At 30.9% G+C, this 21,356-nt stretch overlaps 3 protein-coding genes across 6 annotated transcripts; 2 read left to right on the top strand and 1 right to left on the bottom strand.

The window, feature by feature from the left end:
• Positions 1-1,833: 1,833 nt before the first annotated feature.
• On the top strand, positions 1,834-5,410 carry LOC148194751 (G-box-binding factor 4-like). Of its 4 annotated transcripts, XR_015781751.1 has the most exons (6): positions 1,834-2,635; positions 2,730-2,801; positions 3,101-3,343; positions 3,756-3,843; positions 4,240-4,269; positions 4,749-5,410. XR_015781751.1 is itself a non-coding variant. In XM_088097653.1 (4 exons), exons 1-4 carry the CDS (start codon positions 2,114-2,116, stop codon positions 4,827-4,829), a joined length of 705 nt encoding a protein of 234 aa, XP_087953779.1. In that variant the 5' UTR covers positions 1,850-2,113; the 3' UTR covers positions 4,830-5,410. The 4 variants fall into 4 exon arrangements, 1 of the variants encoding a protein (XP_087953779.1); XR_015781750.1 differs by having other exon boundaries at positions 1,835-2,635; positions 3,101-3,843; XR_015781752.1 differs by lacking the exons at positions 3,101-3,343; positions 3,756-3,843 and adding an exon at positions 2,892-3,100 and having other exon boundaries at positions 1,842-2,635.
• A 1,693-nt stretch (positions 5,411-7,103) lies between these two features.
• Positions 7,104-9,856, top strand: LOC148194750 (uncharacterized). The gene is made up of 4 exons (XM_088096061.1): positions 7,104-7,455; positions 7,552-7,655; positions 7,736-8,119; positions 9,596-9,856. Exons 1-4 carry the CDS (start codon positions 7,329-7,331, stop codon positions 9,656-9,658), a joined length of 678 nt encoding a protein of 225 aa, XP_087952187.1. The 5' UTR covers positions 7,104-7,328; the 3' UTR covers positions 9,659-9,856.
• Positions 9,857-18,738: 8,882 nt separating this feature from the next.
• LOC148194749 (uncharacterized) lies at positions 18,739-20,956 on the bottom strand. The gene is made up of 3 exons (XM_088096305.1): positions 20,857-20,956; positions 20,144-20,287; positions 18,739-18,931 (listed from the first exon to the last, which is right to left on the bottom strand). Exons 1-3 carry the CDS (start codon positions 20,934-20,936, stop codon positions 18,829-18,831), a joined length of 327 nt encoding a protein of 108 aa, XP_087952431.1. The 5' UTR covers positions 20,937-20,956; the 3' UTR covers positions 18,739-18,828.
• Positions 20,957-21,356: the final 400 nt, after the last annotated feature.

Genomic DNA, 21,356 nt, shown 5'->3' with positions numbered 1-21,356 from the left:
CAAGTCCTGCTAAGAAATGCGTTTGTATATATACGTGAAGAAAAGGTTAATTAATAGATGGGAAATTTAGGTAAAACTGTGTTTGTGGTTTCTGGTTTTTTACATGTATAATTTGTTTACCTGCTGATTGATGCATGGACCATCTCCAACCTTGCAAGCAATCTGTTTATTGTCCTATTATTCGGCATGCACACATAGCTTCAAGAAGAAAAGGCTGAAATCAAATGTATACTTGTCATGGCTAACCACCTATCATCTTTAATCATTTGGTTTATTCCTTTTTAAGTTAAAAATATCCCTTAGTCAATCTCGTTCCCATTGTCGTTATTGTAGGCATACATGGCCCCTAATAATGTTCTGTTGTTACGTTTTAACCAATTGAAAGAGACATGCTTATATATAAATTGAGTAACTGTGTATAAGCGTAAACCTTGCTAGTTTTGAGAAACCAACAGCTTGTTTGGTTAGGTATCGATGTGAACATTCTCAAAGTGGAAAAGAAACAGATACAACAATGCATTCTTATACGTTAATTAGTTGTCACTCGGAAATATAGTCTCCTACGCTACATCGCCAAGTGTTTGCTCTAATGTCAAGCAGAAGGGATCGGTATTTCAACTGGTAATTATTAATTATGAAGTGTGGTTAACAATAATAGAAGCAGTGGTACATGAAAATTATCATCTTATCATCTCGATTAATTAAATAAGTGATTTTCTATCATCTAGAAGGGTTGATTTTAGAATAGGGTAGGCACAATATGTGAATTACACGCGTAGGATATATGGGAGCTGGATGCTCCACGCGTAGAAAGGACTTAGCATCACCGATCAGTAAACGACATAAGAATGAGCGATGCATAAAATTAGACGCAAACTTTTGGAGGTTTTGAGCACAAAGATACTCAACCGCTTATAGTCCCACAAGAAAATGGATGTGTGTGGGTGCGTGCAAAGTTCAATTTCGGACAAAGGAGTTTAAGACTTATATGAATATGCATGCTGCTCTTTCACAATTTTCTGATGATTTGCAAAGGAGATTACTTAATACAGGATACATACTATATTATTTATTACAAGAATCATGTATTTTTGTAACTCTTCCTTTCCCGTGAGTTTCATTCTGCTTTAAGTTAAACATATTTATGGTCTGTGTTTGAGCTGGGATAAGTCATTGTACTAAAATATTTGTTTTGATTCTTATTTTTGGTCTTCATTACCCATAAGCAAGAGAAGGTAACTAAACGCGTCACTGTAATTATTATTTATCTAATAGAATAGTAATACAGTACATAAGTTATATATATGAAAATAATTTTCTCGTATTAAAAAAAAATTATGTCAATTCATTACAATGATAAATTTGTAAATCAATTTAATCTGTCGTCATTTGAAAATATTAAGATATTCTTAAAGCACACGCATAGCTTCGATGTAATTTTTAGACATCCGAAATCTCCTAATTGAATGTAGAGTAAATATTAATACATGAATTCAATAATTGATTAAAAAATCTTTGGGGACCTATAATCTCAATCTCGTAAAATTCACATAAATATATCTTTCCCAATTACATTTTATATAAAACACATTTTACTTTAAAAAATATAAAAAAGCAATTAAATATATCAGAATATTTTCTACAAATTTTTATAATAATCATATTCACTAAGAAATACACTATTGAAATCAAAACAAATTTCTCTCTTCGTCTTAGCGACCTCGAAAATGAAAGCAGTTTTCCTTTTGCTTCTTTTTGGAGGCAGAATCTTTTCATTGAAACGAAAGACAGATTTAATAAAATTTAAAATAAATTACAGCGAAAATGCCAAATACGAGATATTTTATAAAAATGTAAAAAGGAGTAACTAAAGTGACTTTGACGATGGTCTATTTAAATAAATAAAATGGTAGAAGGAAAAGAGTAATAGAAGAAGAGTAAAACCAAAAACAGCCCACGCAAGGCCTTGGGGATGGGGGGTTTCTACTCTGCAGCTTGCACACTCTAACTTGTTCACTTTCAAATTCCAAATTGCAAATCCCAAAACCAAAACCCTAGGAGAGAGACACGGAGACACGGAGACACTGAATGATTGATTGCATCTTCCAAGTTAATGGCTTCTTCCCATTCACGGAACTCAGAGTCCTCCTCTCCTTCTCCCACGCCTCAATTTACCACCACCAACTTCATCCCCATCTCCGACGCCGCCGTCACCGCCGCCCCCAAGACCGTCGATGATGTGTGGCGGGAGATCGTGGCCGGAGACCGCCGCGAATGCAAGGAAGAGGCTCCTGACGACGAGATGATGACTCTCGAAGACTTCCTCGCCAAGGCCGGCGCAGTCGACGATGACAACAATGAAGAAGTCGATTGCGACATGAAGATTCCAATGCCCCTCACGGAGAGGCTTGGCAGCGGCGTCTTCGCCTTCGATCCCCTCCTCGCCGCGACGCCGTTTCAGGATGGAGTGGAAGGCTCCGTCATAGGGTTCGGGAACGGCGTGGAGGTGGTTGAAGGCGGGAGAGGAAAGAGAGCACGTCCCGTTTTGGAACAGTTGGATAAGGCAGCGCAACAGAGACAGAGGAGGATGATTAAAAACAGAGAATCTGCTGCTAGGTCTCGGGAACGCAAGCAGGTATCTGTAGTGATGTGGATATGGTATATATGTGTGTTTGTTTCAGTGTATTTGACTTTTCGTTGTTGGTTGTGATGTGAATTCGTTATTCCAGGCTTACCAAGTGGAATTAGAGTCCTTGGCGGTGAAACTAGAGGAGGAAAACGACAAGCTCTTGAAGGAAAAGGTGCTTTAGTTTTCATTGTTTTGAAGTTTTGTCCCGGGGGTACTTTCAGTTTTCATTAGCCATGCTACTTGTTTTTTGTAATCATTGCAGGAGACAATAAGTTTTGTTATGTGTTGAACTTGAAAGTTGAAACCCTTCCAGTGCTGACTTTTCGTTTTTGGTTTGATTTGGCTGATCATTGATTGGGTTTTTGGCCTGGTCTTGTTCCCTGACCTGGTTCCGTTACCTTGCTGTTGGGTGCTATCTATTAATATTTCGGATTGCATTGATGGACTTTCCTTTCGTAAACACGCTTCCAGGTCATATTTTTCTCTCGCTTTCATCATAAATGGGTTCAGTGTTATTCTCTATTTCTAATTCCGTCACACCTGAAGTCATCCTTGCTTAAGTATAACCTGTCTTGTTTCTTGGCATCTGCTTATGCAGTAAATGTTTCTGAAGCCATGAATATTTTGTAGTTAATGCTGTCTTATCATTGGAATAAAATGTCTGAGCGATTGTGCTCCCAGTTGCTTTAATGCTGTTACAATTATGATCCAATTGTAATCACTTTTACCCTCTCTCTTATATTGTAGACACGTATCTCACATTTTTAGATGCTTGTACAAAATTGGGATAGGTTTGATATTAGTAATAAACAAACTTTGGTTAACCTGTCACCACTTTTTTGTTGACATTGTATTTGATGCTCGCCTTGAACTTTTTAGATATGGGAGGATTTTTTCTGTCATATTTTGAGAAATAATTTTGTATACCTTTTATGTACGATTTTTACACCAATATATTTTGACAAAATGTTGTAATCTTACCACTATTATTTTTCATACAAGTGTGATAACTTCACCGGTGTTTTATAAACAGATATGTTTACCATTGCCCATTGTTAAGAATGCTTGTATTATTTTTTATGTTGAAATATCACTGTTTCCCTCATTGATTGTTCACTGAAATTAGTGATATGTGGGCAATGGCACCGCCTTTTTCCAATTACAAACATGGGCCGGGGGAATGGGACACTGTTGATTGAAGTTCACAGAATTGGGTCAGTGCATAATCTTCAATCTATAATGTCGAGTCCGCTCTCTACCTCCATTCTTGGGATGGGGAAATGTCTATTTCTGCCTCAGAATTCAGTCTCTATCTATACCTGAGCCATGATGTTCTGATTTTTATTCCCTAAACACTTGCTTAGGGTCTTGTTTTCACTGCTAACACGTTTGAATTTGGAATGTTTCTTCAAGCATTTTGGGTTGCAAACAGCCCACATTTTGGACTGTATTCCAAAACAGAGGATGTAACTTGTAAGGGGTTTGAGTGTAGCCTGTAATACAAGTTCTACTTTTGTGTCTCATTTCCTTTTGTCCATTTGCCTTGGTAGCTTTAGAGTTTATTATGTATTTTTACCCTCTAATCTCTTACTAAAGATTTTATTGTGCAGGCCGAGAGGAAAAAAGAGAGGTACAAGCAGGTACTGATTTGTTCTAAGAACTTAGTAAGCTTTTTGACGATTTTGGTGAAAATGTTTATGATAATAATTTGAATATTGCTTTGAAGGCATTTTTTCTCTGTTGATACTGGTATAATATATTATTGGTAAATATTTCTTCTAGATATTTTGTCTGAAAACATAACTGGTAATTAGTCATGAATACAAACATGTTTTATTGGATTATGAAGGTTGTTTGTATATGATATAAGATATAGAAAATTAACCCAGTGCTCATACTGAATTTATTATCGATAGTGCCCATAATGATTTAATAGAGATGCAATGCAACAAAACTGGTCTGCCATGTATGATGATATTAGACCTAGCTGTGTTGTTTCATGAAGCTTGTAGCATTGGATTGTTTGCTATCTTGTGACTATATTAAAGTGTGTTTATAGAATAGATGTTCGCTGTAGAAAGTGATTGGATTACGACTGACCTTTGGCGTTTTTGGGCAGCTAATGGAAAAAGTACTCCCTGTAGCGCAGAAACAAAAGCCGCCGTGTATACTCCGTAGGGCTCGCTCCTTGCAGTGGTAGATAAAATTTGCTAGTTGTGCAGCTGCATGACAGTTACTGAATTAGTCCCATCAGTGGTGGGGGAAGTAATAACAGGACCAAACTAATCATCATGTCTTAAATGATAGTTCTCAGCCTAACGGTTAGTGTCAAGGGCGATCTTGTTTAATGATACGAAGAGATAGATAGAAGGAATTGAATCGGAAGGGCTAAGGAAAATTCCTTATTGCGTGAGAAACAGCAGTTACTTATTCGTAGGTGTAAAAACAGAAATATGGAGTTGGATCATGTAGTTTTAGATGAGTTTGACTTCCTGGTCTCTCTCCCCTATGCAGTGTCAATGTGTAATAGTAGATAGCAAAGGGGATTTGCAGACGAGTATATATCTTTATTTGGAGAAAAGTCTATAGAAATTGTTAATGCGACCTGTAAAAGCGTTATAGTATGGAAAATTCTTGTGCGTGTGAAAGATAATCTCTGATGTCCGGAGATACGGGAGTATTTCAGTCTCAACTTAAGAACCCGATTCTGTTGTAAAATACCAACGAGCGCTGTTCTTGACGCGAATAATTTATTGATTTTATTGTAATTCTTTTTTGTTATCCGTAGGCCTCTTTTAGAAAACCGAAGTTAATTATAATGATTCTATAAATTGACAGAGTTCTTGAGAAGCGAGAGGCAAATGAGGAGAAAATATTAAATAGACCAAAGACAATAAATATGATGCTTCCTCTTTGTCGTTGCTATCCTTGTGGTCTCGTTATCTGTATGTTGGACCACGTGCTGAGATTAAATGAAAGCAAAGCTGCCACCTTAGGGAAAGACATGGAGCCTTATGTTTTTTACTGTCCCTACTTCCATAGAGCAATTGTTGTACCATTTTACAGCAAGAACATTACTCACAATTGTCAATGTTAAAAATTAAAGTCACAGTTCTGTAGTTCAGAGCTCTAACAGTAAGAGGATATACTAATAAATGATATTGGGGACACATCAGTTAGTTTAAAAAGAAAATGAATCACGTGGTTGATAAAAAAGTTTTCCATTAATTATAATATTCGATATTCTTAATTTCTTTCTCTCTCTTCTATATCATTAGACTATTAATGAGAGCTGTTTATAAAATTACCTATAAATAAAAAAAAATATTATTTCAATATGATACTGAAAACAAATAATTTGAAAATAAAAATTGTTTAAGTAAACAACTTTCTCTAATTTATGAACATTTTTAATTTTAAGTAATTCACATTACTGATATTTATATTAAAATAATATTTTTTATTTTAAAACAACTTTTGTAAACAACTTCCAAGATGTTATATAGCCCATGTATTGACAAAAGAAGAAAAATAAAACGAAGTGTTTGTAATATAAGAGGAAGCGTGACAAAGAAGAACATATTATAATACTTTACGAGACCCATACATTCTTGGAATAGATTTAATATAGTATATTATTGGCATTTCATTCTCCAAGTAATTGTGGCGTGTAGGTTTTTGTTTGGTCGTAACTTATTTGATTGAGATGATATCACACTTATGCACAAAAAGTATTATGGATATAAGAAAGATTGTAAGAGAAGAGTTATATTATACTAATGTAATATAAAGAAGTTAAAAATGACCTCAACCCTCCCAAAAAATAAAATAAAAATGTAGCTCCCTGATCAAAATATTATTTATTTATTTATTATAAACGATAAAATCTCAAAAAAAAATTTACATCTAACCTAAAAAGGACCACACTTTTACATAAAATTAAAATGCCAAGCCCTTTTACTATCAACTTGTATTATTATTATTTTTCTCTCTATATTACCAATGATATTATTAAATAAAAATTGTTAGCATTCAAGCAGAAGGAAAAAAAAAAGGATTTGTTGAAAACTTTATTCCCGGTATTGCATCAAAGTGTGAGTAACATTGCATCGTAGAAAGTAGGGAGCAAAACTTCGTTCAAAATAAAAGGGGTAAAGGAGAAAGGCAATTTTTATTTCTCAGCACCCAAGAAGAAGGGGTTTTTTGAATTGAAAAAAGAAATCAGTATTGACCACATTATTGACTGCAGGTTTATAATCACAGCACTAATCATTTTAGAATTATAATCCCCATCATCATACTTCAGAACCCAAAAAACTTCCTAGTGATTGCGTTCCTGTCCATTTTTTCAACCTCTTTTGCCACAATTTTGAGATTAGATTTTTCAGAAACAAAATCTCACAACCTTTTGCTGTGTAAAATAATAATATTAGCACCCCCTTCCCAACACCCATGTCTGGCACCCATTCAAACTCTTCCTTATCAAAAAGCCAAACACACCTGACAATTTAACAGTCTCCTTCCCCACACACACTCTCTCTCTCTCTTCCACATCAAACACAGTTTTCAAAATCCTCTTTCTTTTGCCATTCCATAATTACCCAGAGAGCCGAGAGCCGAGCCAGAAATAAATACAACACTACACCAGCAAACCCTCCCTATTTCAGTTTCCCTTCAAAATCAAACCACATTCATCACAATGCATTTCCCCATTCTCTTTCTCCTTCTCCTACCTTCCCTCTTCAAGCTTTCACATTCAGCCACAATTCTCGTAGACGGATCTTCAGAGTGGAAGAACCCCACAGTTTCCATCGGTGATTCCATCAGTAAGTGTCAACACCCAGATTTGGAATCTACATAAACAATGTATAACAATCTCTACCACTAGCATCTAACATCACTCTGCCTCTTCTCTTTCTCAGTTTTCAAGCACAAACAACATTTCAACCTCTACATTTTCAAGAACGAGAAAGCCTACAATCTCTGCAATATCACCCAAGCCACTCTTCTCACCAACCCCTACACGGTAAGACCCTTAAAGCCTCATTCTTTACTTTCAGCGGCGTTATCTTTTCCAATTTCCTTAACCAAGATAATGTTTTTCAGTGGCATCCATCACGACCCGGTTTCTTCTATTTTACCTTCCACGATGGGTCACTCAGGGCATGCAAAGATTCTGAAAAGCTAGCCATAGAAGTTGCTTCTTCAGCAACGGTTCCAGAACCTTCTCCAGTGGCAACACCAGCTCCTTCTTCTGGTGGAGAGGTACCATCTTCCCCTTCATTTCCGTGGCCGTTTCGTCCACATCAAGCTGCTTCTTCACCTGGCCCAGCACCACAAGCACAAGCAGGTTCACCGGTGACGGTTCCGTTAGTGCCAGATAAAGGTGGCATGCCCTTCATTAACAGCAATCCTGCGGTTCCTCTGCCTACCGGTGAAGTTGATTCTGCCACCATACGCCCCATACCCACCTCTGGCCATCCAGGACAGGTGCCCATACCATACTTCTCTTTCTCTCTACTAAAGCAACCACGCATTTATTGTGCAGCGTTTCTATTTTTGTTGTTTCTGTGTCATGCACTTTCCCTTAGTTTGCACAAACAATAAATTGTAGACCATGTGCAAGATTTTGAAAAAAGCTTCCCAGCTGCAATTTCCACCCCAATGTCTAGTTTTTGGAGTGATTGCAACCGCAGTCAGACTTCAACATTAGCAACAATAGTTATATTTATCTGCAATTTCTTCCAATATCATGAAACACGAAGAAACTGCACCCGCGAACATGATTTAAATTTTACCATAATGCTATCTGAGGTTTTAAATTACTATTGTAGTCATAATTTTATTACAAACAGTTGACAATACAGAAGACTATAGATAAATATGTAGATATAATATAACTACAATAGTGATGGGTGACTGTAAAGTAAAAAAGAAATCATTGATATTGTGACTGAAATTGTTCTGACACAGTTTTTAAAAGGATAAAATTATGGTGTCAATTTTTTCATTAGGTTGAAAGTAGATCAGCACACTAATAAATAAATAATAAATTAATGATAAAATGATGGAAAATGATACTTGAACAACCATTTTTGACAACATTTAGACACGCGCACACGTGTCAAAATCTGAGTGGTCCAGTTGGAAAAATTAAATGAAAATGGACCACTCAGATTTTGACACGTGTGCGCGTGTCTAAATGTTGTCAAAAATGGTTGTTCAAGTGTCATTTTCCTAAAATGATACATGTATGGTGTTAAAATATTATAAAAATATCTGTGTTAAAATATCTTTTTTTCTTTTGGTTATTTCTCGGTCCGTTTTAGTCCAATGTTTTCGTGCGTGTTTTAGTTATAGTGTCTTACGTGATGTATTTGCAACATGCAAATGAACCATAAATGTTGTGTTATGGTATAATTGATGTTATTGCTCATAAATGTGTGTATCTAAATGTGGTCATTAGCCACGAAAGTGCACACAGATAATAAATATTATGCTGTCTTTTAACTGATGTTAGTGCACCTAAATGTGTATCTATGTGTGTACCTAAATGTGGTTTATTAATTAGCTACAAAAGTGCAGATAAATCATAAATGTTATTCTGTCTTTCAATTGATGTCAGTGCACCTAAATGTGTATCTATCTGCGTACCTAAATTTGGTGTAACAGCTACAAAAACAAAAATCATTAACGTTATGTTGTCTTTTAATTGAAGTTAATGCATTCGTATCTATGCATGTACCAAAATGTGGTATATCAGCAAGAAACATGCAACATAAATCATAAATGTTACGTTATGTTGGTGCACCTAAATTTGTGTGTGTATGTGGTACCTAATGTGAATACTTATTAGGCAGAAACTTGCACATAAATGATGAATGTGGTTATTTTGACGTGAGAAGTGGGGTTGATGCATTACTGATTGGAAGTTGGATTGTGTTGTTGTGGTGTGGGTGAGTGCAGATGATGATTGGGTCATTTGGAGTTGGCATTGCTGTGCACATCTTGGTTTTACTGCTGCTGTGAGATGAAGAGAAAAAGAGAGAGTTGGAGCGCAATTTATGCAGAGAAAGAGAACGGGAAGCCAATGGGTCTAAAGTAGCTTTAAGAGTGATGATTATACCATGTATTAAGATGCTCTTACATTCTACTTTGGAATGGTTGCCACTTTTTGTTCCTTGGTTTAAGAAACCAATCGATTACTGCAATTGCTTTTCTCTTTTCCTTCTGATTCCCTCTTGCTTTTCATGGTGATGGTACAATATGGGGTCCTACCTTCACCACTGCATCAAACATGGCACCTTTATGGTGGGGAAACTCTGATGTCAGGCCACTTTCCAACACATACCTCACACCTCAAAATTCCATCCATCTATATATAAAATTCGAGCACTTAAGCAAGTTTTTTTCAAATTGTTTTCATATTATATTATTTATTGATTTTGTTGAATTTCAATCAAGTTTCTTAAATATGACTCTTCTAAACTTCAATCAAATCAATTTATTTTAAACAAAAATCAAAGATGAATATTTTATGTTTTACAATAAACTAAATAAATAATATGGTTAAAAAGATAATAAAACCATTTTGAAAACTATGAAATATGAAACTGTTAAACAACTTGGGAGAAGGTGGGTTGAGAATTTATCTTTTGGAAAACATTAATAAATTTTTCGAATTATTATACTGTTTTTAAAGTTTTTCTTCGTAAAGTAAATGCAGTGATTTTTTAATTAAATTAAATAATAATGGTCTTAAAACCAAGAAAGAAAATGGTCATCTATTTAATGTTTATCAAATTTCTAAAAATTATTAGACTTAACAAATGAATACTTTTTAATGAAAACAATAAAATTAATTACTTACATTTCCGTTGTTATTATAATTACTTACATTTCCGTTGTAATTATTATTTATGTCAATGGAAGAAAAAAAAACCATGTGCAATAAAAAAATTTATTGTGTTTATCACTTTATTTATATTTATTTATTCATTTTTGCTTGTGTATTACTGTTTCGACGTCAATCGTTTCAAAGAATAGGTTGATTTCGTTTTATTTGTTGTTTTAAAAAATTAAAATATCAATTTTGTTAATATATTTATTAACTAAAGTTTTGAAAAATAAAACATAAATTATATTTAATATTTATGTGTACTTATGTAGTAAAAACTAAATAGAGGTGGTTACGAGCCGTTTAAATTAGTACATGTAGAAGCCCATCTCGAAAATAGTCTCCATCTTAAACAAATTTCATTCCTCCAGTACCTGTAGACTACATGGGTAAGGTTAGAAAACACAAAAAAAAATTCATTATAATATAATTGACATATTTAAGTGTTTTAACAAATAAAAAATATACTTAATCAACTTCTTAATTAAAAATAATAAATTAATTTTGAATAGAGAGTATATTCAATCTTAAAATACTAAATAAAAACAAAATCAATGTTTTTGTTAAAAGTGTTTGATGTCATTGATAGTACAGTTGAATCTTACAGTTTTTCAGTTTTTGAATATTTATCCATTCAAATGTAGAATATATTGTAAATAATAAAGAAATAAGAAATAAGAAATATATTAAAAATTATAATTTAAACTTTAAAGATAACTTTTCTATATATCATTTGCTTTTTGTCGGGGTTTCTTCTTCTACTTTCAGCTTTTCTTTTGCACCCCAAATTTTTTCTCCATACTAGTTACATCCTTCTAAATAAAATATTAAATTAAGTAATAAATAATTGTTATTTACCAAACAGTAATCTATCAAATTTTAAAATTCCAAATTCGATTAAGCACTTTATCTCAAAATTTAATTAAAATCATTTTCGAATTTAAAATCCGATTAAAAATTCTATCATCTAAAATGAAATATTTTTCTTTAAGTTTTATATAAGCCCATGAAAACTCCTTCCTCAAGAAGATACCGTAGTCTCTTACTAGTTTCATCCTGTATAAAATTTTTCATTAGAGATATCTAATGTTATACCAAATTTATAACAAACAAAATAAATAAAATTAACAAAAATAAAACAAAATTACAAGCCATTCAAATAAATTTTAAAAATTATATATATATATATATATATAATATATATATATATATATATATATATCGAATTTTGAATTTCAAAAAAATCTTAATTAGATTTTGAAATTTGATATATTTTAAACTAAATCTCGAAATCTATTTTAAAAATATATAGAATTTTTATTCTAGATTTTAAAATCTAATATTTTATTATGAAATTTGATAGTTTTTTTTAGTACTGTCAAATTTTAAATATTACTAAAGGATAAAAGAAGAACGGAGGTGAAGGAAACAATACGGTAGTGGACGGAGTCCGTTTTCACAATAATGGTCTTTCTAAATTAAATTTTGAAATCTCTTAATCAAATTTTAAAATTTAATGATTTTCTAAACGTAAATTTGAAATCCATTTTAAGACCTCCAAATCCGATGCTTTTCCTTCATGGTCTGACCTTCTACTATGAATTTCTAAATCAGTTTCATCTCTCAACCAAAACCAACCATTTAAACCGAAAAATTTTAAGGTTTTCAAATTTCGTTCATACACAAATTTTAAGGTTTTCAAATTTCGTTCATACACAAATCGTTCATACGCAGCAGACTAAAAATAAATTAAACTCTGCTGCACCAAGAAGACAGTGCGTGGAGGAGAGCGTTGTGGTTTTGTGGCAGTGACTGTGGGGGTGCACAGGAGGAGAAAGTGTTATATGGCGCACAGGAGGGTAATAAATTAGGATTTTTTATCCTGTTAGTCAAAGTCAAAGAGACCATTATGGGAATATAGAAAAGTTTGGAAGTGCAAGAAGAAATTCCATTGTTGGTGTGATAGTCCGTAGATTCTGTGTTGGGCCAAGAAAAAGGTTAGCCTTTCTGTAATGGATTTGAAATATCTAATTTAAAATATTTTGTTTGTGAATGTGTTTGTGCTCAAAAAGATAAATTGTTTTTCGATTCTCAACATGTTACGATAAAACTTGTATGAATCTTATATTTGGCTTCAACTTAGAAAAGCATTTCAATATAAACAACATGGCAAAACTCATTGTGACATTTTTGAAATAAAAATAATTCTATATAAGAAAATCACACTTGCATTTAAAATTTAGTGGCTTCAACAAAAATGTTAGTCAATATATTAGTGAATGTATTTAAAACACAATAATAACATTTCAGTTGGTTTGTATTTAAAAGTGAGTGAATACATGAACCACTCAATAAAAAAACACAAAAAAAAATAGTGATTAGAAAATTATATTTTCTGTAAGTTCTTCTCATCATTTAAACTTCATAGTTTAGTCAGTTTGATGCAAAGTTAATTTTGAATTCATGTTTAGCTCTTTACTCCCTAAAAAATATTTTCAAAATTTATCTTAATTTCAAAGTGACATATTAATTTGCTTAAAATTTGTTGAACCATAAAAACAAAAGGTGAAAACATTTCACACAAAATTTTCCTACAGTACGTACTACCGGTACACCCAGTGAGACTTCTTTTTTTCTCTCTCCCAGAAGACCAGCTGGGTCAACGGAAAACAAATAAAATAAAGGAAACGACACATACGGTTGGAAAACATGATCACCTTATCTTAATTTTTAAATGTTTATTGTTTTTAAAAACAGATAATATTCAACACTACTTTATTGACAGCGTGGTAGTCTTCTATATTAATGGTTCACTCGTCAACATTTTATTGCATTTAAATTAAGCAAAAAGTTATATAAAAGATTGCATGATTTAATTAAATATTTAAATTGGTTTGTGAAGCAACATGTAAATGTTATAATAAAATTGATTGGTAAATAAATTGGAAATAGAGCCGTTTGATTAAGATTAATAACTTTCTTGAGTACAATAATTACTCCACTCAAAGACGGTAAAACTGTAACAATATAAATTAAAAAAATTATAACTATCTTTTCTTGATTAAGTTTTTCAGATAAACTAGTTTTAAACCCACGATGTATTTTTGTGTATTTTATATATCAGTAAATATATATTATATTAAAACATATTTAGAGGTTAACAAATAATAACAATTGTTTCATATTAATAAATATAGCTTACGTATTTAATAAATAATAACAAATAATAACAAACAATAACAAATAATAACAATTGTTTCATTTTACGTATTTAATAAATATTAAATAATTAGGATACTAACTTGACTTGTTCTCATAATGAGAGTATGTTATGTGCTTTCTAAAGGGATTGGGAGAATTATATACAAATGTTAGGACTCAAATTCTTCTCATGGAACCTTTGCCTAACATCAACAAAGTTTTTTCGCTCATTCTTCATCAAGAAAGACATCTAAGTGGAAGTAGTTGTTCTGATGTAAAAATTCATACTGATAGCACTCATCAACAACAACGGAAGTCGCATGTTCTTGAAAATTCTCATTCCAATAAATGGAAACTTCATGGTAGAGTTAGAGGTAAAGGTAAAGGTAGAGCAGAGCAATGTAGATCTTTTCACAAATTGTATCACATTGCAGATGGATATTACTCAAAACATCGATATCCACTATGGATGAAACAAAAGAACAAGAACGCTATCAACGAAATTGGTGCAGAGAATAGTTTCAATCATGCTATAGAAGAAAATGATCTGAAGCATCATCAAATTGTGGTCGTGGTCAATCAAAATGATGATTCTCTCACTGATGGAAAAATTCAACAACTTCTAAAATTTCTTCAAACATCTGAAATGAAAATCAACCAAATCAGTGTTGCTAATGGTCAGCCATGTACACAACAAAGCAAGAAAGGTAATATCACTACGAATTCTTGGATCATTGATATTAGACCTATTGATCATGTTACGAATATAAAAAGTATTTACATTAGATGTCATGAAATTATATATATTCATGTTAAACTACTACATAATACATATGTTATTGCCAATTATGCATAAACCATAAAATTTTAAAATCAGATTATCTTATGTAATGTCTTGCTTATACCATAATTTATTGCCAAAACTCGTGGAATTTTTATATTGTGGAGTTCTTTCTCACATGTAATATGCCAGATTCAGAATCTGAATACATTGAAGACAATTGGTCAAATTAGTCTCCAGAGGGCTGCACCACATCTAAGAATACATGAATCTCGATTCATATGATGAGAAAGTTTGCAGATTTTGCCTAAAATATTATGTGAGGATTTGTAGTTTTTGTAAAAAAATTTGCATACGGTTAAGTATTCGTGAATGTAAACCTTTACGTTTATGTTGTGTTTTTATTTATGGGGTATACTTATGTTAGAAGATACTATATTTTCCTATTGCAAGTATATAGAGGATTGAATAGTTCTACGATTAAAGGATTTATAATTTTGTCATTTTTGAAAAAGAAATTATGTTAAATAATAATATTTTTATTAAGTATTTATGATGCCTGAGATATCAAACTCCGTTAAACTTACGTTGGGATTTTTTTATTTTTATTTGTGAATATTTTTGCTGGATGATTTTCAATCTCCTGCGATACCTATTATAATATTGAAATTGTGACATTTTCTTTATTTTCACTTTCAATCGGGTGAATGCAGTAGTGACTGAAGCGGAGCTGAGAATTTTGTATGTGTAATGCTTTCACTTTTTATTTTTATGGTTCAAATATATATATATATATATATATATATATATATATAAGAGGAATGAAATATATTATTTTTAAGTATAGGAACACAATGTTTTTGGTACGAATATAAGGACTAAATAATTAATTAAATTATGATAAATAGGGAAAATATTTATGAAATAATAAAATGAGGGTTATTTTTAATTAATTAAAAAATAAATTTTCATCACCTAATTTATATGAGATTTTTTTTATTTGCTTATAAATTAAATTTATTTATAAGAAAATTCGCATATAAATGTTTATAAAAAAATCAACTGAACTGTAATTTGGTTGATTTAATGCGTAATTAATTTTTTTTTTTTGCGATTTTAGTTCTGATGTTTTACTAAATATGTAATTGATCTAACTTTTAGTTTTATATTTATACACATTTTTATTATACTCCAATAAAAATTATTATTATTATTATCATTATTATTATAACAATTATAATGGGGCTGTGAACACTGTTATAGTTACATTTACACGATAATGTTTAGTGTATATTAATTTTGATCAAATTGAAAATAAAATTAAATATTATTTTATTATGCTATTTTAGTCTAAGTTATTAAATGAGACTGATAAGGCGATTTAGAGTAAAAAACACTAAACTAACTCAACTATGAAGTTAATGATGTAAACGAGCATAAAAAAAAATTAAATTTTCTAATCCTTATATTTTGCTAAAAGTTAGAGACTTTTTGCGTTCAATGCGCAGACAATAACTTTTACATAATTAATTCTTTTCATGGCACAAAATTGATAAATTAATTTTATACTTACACTTCACAACAACATATTTTAACGAAGGAAAAATTTAAATGAAGTTTAAGCAAAATTCTAATCACTATAAATCTATAATGTTTAAAATGAATAATGATATAAGTCCAGTACTTACTGACGGTTTATAAAAACTCAGTAAATAGTGATGGTTTTGCAAACCTTAGTAAGTTGTGTTGGTTTTTAAAACCCCAATAGTGGTTTTGCAAAATTTCACCAAGTTGTGACAATTCTAGAAATCCTCTCACAAGTAGCTGTGGTTCTCCAATCCCACAACTAAATGAACTAGGAGTTTTTATTTGAGAGGTTTAATTAATAATTTACATTCTATATTAAATATTTAATTCGTTTTTTGTTTATACAATTATTTTTTATCCAATTGATTTTTTATTTTTGTAAAAAAAAATTAATTATTTTTAAATTGACGTTGACACCATTTTAAAAAGTTATGTTAAAAATTTAGATTTGTTAGATGATAAAATTTAGATCATTTTCTATTTTAGGATTCCTTTCATTTTAACATATGACACATTTATATTATAAGATAAATAAGATTTTAAATGTAATAAACCTAAATTTTATTAGTAATATTTTCAAATTGTGTTAAGACCAATTTAAAAAAAAAACTATGTTGAATTTACTTTACAAAAATAAGATACAATTTAGTTTTTAAAAAACTAAAAGAATAAACAAAACTCAATTGAGTTAAAAAAATACAAAATAACCAAAACATATAAAAACCTACATAGAAACCAAAATGAAAAGTTAACACAGATTGTTATTTGTATTTTATTTATAGACACGTATACTAGTTTTGGCTAATCCAACTTAATGTTAGTATTAGTATGTAATAGGTTTAATTGCTTCCTTTGTCCCCAGTTTGGTTGAATTGTGTCAAATTCATCCTCATTTTTAAAAAAGTTTCATTGTCGTCCTCACGTGGTATAAAAGTGTCAATTGAATCCAAACATAGAAAAAATTTGTGTCAAAGTAGTCATTTTTCCTATATCTCTGTGTCTTCCTTTCATATGTCACTTCTCTGGAGCTATGAAAAGCCTTAAATTGGATAAGGTAAAATGAATATCTGTACTTGATTGTATGAAAGGAAGACACAGATATATAGGAAAAATGACTACTTTGACACAAATTTTTTCTATGTTTGGATTCAATTGACACTTTTACACCACGTGAGGACGACAATGAAACTTTTACACCACGTGAGGATGACAATGAAACTTTTTTAAAAATGAGGATGAATTTGACACAATTCAACCAAACTGGGGACAAAGGAAGCAATTAAACCTATGTAATAAATACATATGTTCTTTAAATGTGTGAAGAGTATAATAATTAAATTGTAAGTGTTTCAGTAGGGATGTGGAGGCCGAGATACAAACCTAACAAAACTGAACTGCTTCTTCTTATGTTGTCTGTCACGATGCTTCCTTCCTCTCTTTACGTTCTGTTCCTTGGGAAAAGGTGGGCTGGGTACCTGCAAAGGCACTCCGACGCTCAAGTCAGAAAAGGGTCACCTGAATCTTTTGGTTCAAAGTGATCAAGCAGAAGAGTAATTTCTCTCTCTTAATTTCTCTAAGGGGAAAAACGTACCTTTTTTCTGGTGTGCTTTGCATATTTAAAACAGGAAAATAAACCGTTTACCTGAAAATCTGGACAGTTACCGAAGTGGACTATTTGGAAGTTGTAACTGCTAGGTCGTGTCTGATACTGAGTCAACTACCTGCGTGATTCGTGGCGTTGCATTAGCTAATATTTGTAACTGCTTATTCTTTATTGCTGAACCGTTTATTATGGTGTCGTTCACTACATGTTGACCACTGTTTGTGTCGACACAAACATATTAAATGTCGTGAGGGCGATAGATGTCGCGACATTGTCGCTGACTGACGCGACATCGTCGCTGGTTTGTGGTCTGCCAGTACGTCGACATCAACAAAATGAATGTCGACCTCACAACGATTGGCCAGGAGTGTTCGATACTCCTTTGATCGTGAGAGGGGTCGACACTCTGTCGTCCGTGGTGCTCGTCGACAGTTGGTGAATTTAGGTATCCTATGGTACAGTAAGTATCTGGATTAATATTCGTACATGACTTTTAGGATAAAGTAAACTGGATATGATATTAGAAATTAATTGGGAGATTGTTAGCGATATTTGTGTTTTGAATAAATTAAAGAATATTATAATAATATATATATAACTCATCAATTATATATATATATATATATATATATATATATATATATATATATATATTATTCAAATCACATAGTAAAACATACATTTGTTCAACATTTTGAACAAACTTCCTAGTTAAAAAAGCTTGAGGTGTAGCTGAAAGTGTTTCATCATTAGACTTAAATTATACGACTATAATGATTTTTTTTATAAAAGAAATATCATGATTAACTTATTATATTGCGTGGTTTAGTTTAGTGCGTCATTTTCGCTTTTTGTTAGAAACATATATTTTTTTAATGTATTTTTCATATTATGAGAAATCTTGTATTTCAAGATTACGAAACACAAAAAAACGACATATTTATTAAATATCCAGATAAAATTAACCATAATCATGCATATTTTATTATCGAACAAAAATATAAGATTAACTGAAAATATGAAAAGGTTTGATGTGGCAACATAGAAACAAATACAAAAAAGAGAAAGAAATTAGTACAACATCCTTGTGCTTCTGAGCTTACTGAGTTGTCTTGAACGAAGTTCTCAACTCATTTGTTTTTATCTTTACCATCAGCTTCATACTTTCCACCTCGAGCTAAGTTTATTATAAATTGGAGTAAACTAGCCAAAAGGTTGGTTGTTTCGCTGCGACTACATTCAACCAATTGGAAGAAGTTGTTATAATTTGAACAGTAACAATGAGATGAGAGTAGAATGGAGCTGGAATATTATTCTAAAAAATGTAGTATTTAATCCAACTAGTGTAAACAATATGTAGACTATTTAGAGATGTTGTAAGCATTATATGCATTCATTGCAAATCTTAATTTGTGTTTGAATGAATATTTTAAGAAAGCAATTCATTCGATGAATTTTAATTTTTTTAGTTAAAATGAATTGTTTAGATAAAGAAATTAAAATTTAAGAATCTTAATATATTCCAATAAACTAAATAATAAAATTTGAAATTTATGTAAATGAAAGAAATTAAAATTTTATACCTAGTCACTTTCTTTATATATCTCTTTATACACATCGTACACGCATAGATATAAATTTTTTTGTTAAATATTATTTAATTATTTAAATTTGGATAATACTTATTTTTGTAAATTTGAATTTTAAAATAAAATTTTATCATAAAAAAGATATTTAATTATTCTATATTCAAACAAGAAAAACTAAAATATTCAAACAAGAAAAATTAAAATATAAAATATTTTAAGGTTAAATATAGTTTTAATTCATTAATTTTTAATAAAAATTGAAACTATTCTTTTTTAGTTTTGTTTTCAAAACTTTGATCCAGTCTTTTTTTCTTATAAATAAATAAATTTAATTTTTTTAACTAAATATTTTTGAAATTTATTTAAAGTTTTAAACATATTTTATACGATAGTATTTACCGTTTTCATATAAAAAACAAGTTTGAAAGTTTTCAAATAAACTTAAACATCAAATCATATTTTTGTCACAGTCAAAATTTTAAAAATATATGAATTTTATTATGAAGAAATTAAATCTTTGCCTGTCCATGCACAATGTTTAAAAAACATCCGACCAATCTTACAATACATATATTTCACTTCCACTGTCAGCCAGATCTCATACATGTTCGGTACTACCAAAAGCACATGTCAACCACTTAGGCTTAATAAATAGTTTGAAGCCCCAACTTCAATTTAAGCATTCTAAAAGTTGTAAGTGTTAATCACTGACAATGTTGATTAATGTTCCGGGTGACTTTGGAAATGTATGTGAGATTTTGGTGCAAAAACAAGTGAATAATACCCTATCAAACACATGTGCATATTGTAAAAGTCTAAATAAATTTAGATTGCAAGATCTTTGTGAAAGTAATACCAGATAATTTCAGCGTTTTCAAGATTTTGTATGCCCTTTCCTTCACTTTTGAACGAATTGGAAATTCCTCCGGAGTGAACTTTTAAACCTTTAGCTTTTTGTGCCGAACCATCACCCTTATAGAATGAATTGTGTACTCTCGATCTGCATACAAAATTAATGTTAACTTGAGACCATTTATTAGTGAGGTAATTATAATTAAAAGAAAATGATGGGAAGGTGAAAATCTAGGATATTTCAATTATTGGAAATTTCAATGATTAGATACATGTATGACATCGAAGGACGGTAGCCACATCACCAGCACATATAAAACCATTTTCTTTGTGTCAACATGATTAAACATAAAATCTTGTAAATAATTTACTCCCCCATATTTATTAAGTAATTTAGTCAACAATATATACTGACTATAACTCAGATGGATAATAGTAAGATCAACATGTCAAGGGATAAATTGAAACTATTTATTATGTAGAGACTTATTATTCCATGAATAAATTAAATGTTTTGTATATATAATATGGAATATACATGAATTGATATAATTAGAACTATATACATAAATACCATTCCTCTCCCATCATCTAAATTCTAATTATCTATCACCTCTCAATTAACTTAAAGAGTTAGAATCAATAAAGTAGAAAAAATTTGACTGTTTTAACTTCTTTTTTTATATGAAGCAAAGTATGAAAATGGATTATCCATACCTTGTTAGCCACATGAAAATAACAAAGATGACAGCCAACAGAACATAGACAAGGAAACTCTGATCCAGCATAATTTGCATCTTAGATAATCGAAAGTGAGATTAGCAGATAGGGTAGAAGAATTATCCAAGTATGCATATATTTATAGGATCCAGATAGGTGTGTTTCAATAAAAAAAATGGTTTTAAAAAAGACTAAACACATGCTACTTTCTTATTGAAAAAGGAGGGAATGGGTCATATAAAAATTCCAAAACGTGTTTGCATAATTTACCACTATAAAGAATGGTATTTCTTAATGCAAATTGCATCTCAAATTTTATTATGTTACAGGCAAATTTGTACACACATAGTATGTGCATGCACAACACGACCAAAACTACTATTGCAATGACCTTATTCTTACACCGAAATTGAACTTTAATAATTACTGATAGTGTGAACCATAAGACTTATGCAATGAGAACCTTAGAATAATTAGTCCGTTGTTATGAGAACCTA

This window comes from Vigna umbellata, chromosome 8 (assembly GCF_029865625.1).
Source record: "Vigna umbellata cultivar VRB3 chromosome 8, Vumbellata_1.0, whole genome shotgun sequence".
Taxonomy (NCBI): Eukaryota; Viridiplantae; Streptophyta; class Magnoliopsida; order Fabales; family Fabaceae; genus Vigna; species Vigna umbellata.
This window is presented reverse-complemented; position numbering and strand designations above follow the sequence as displayed.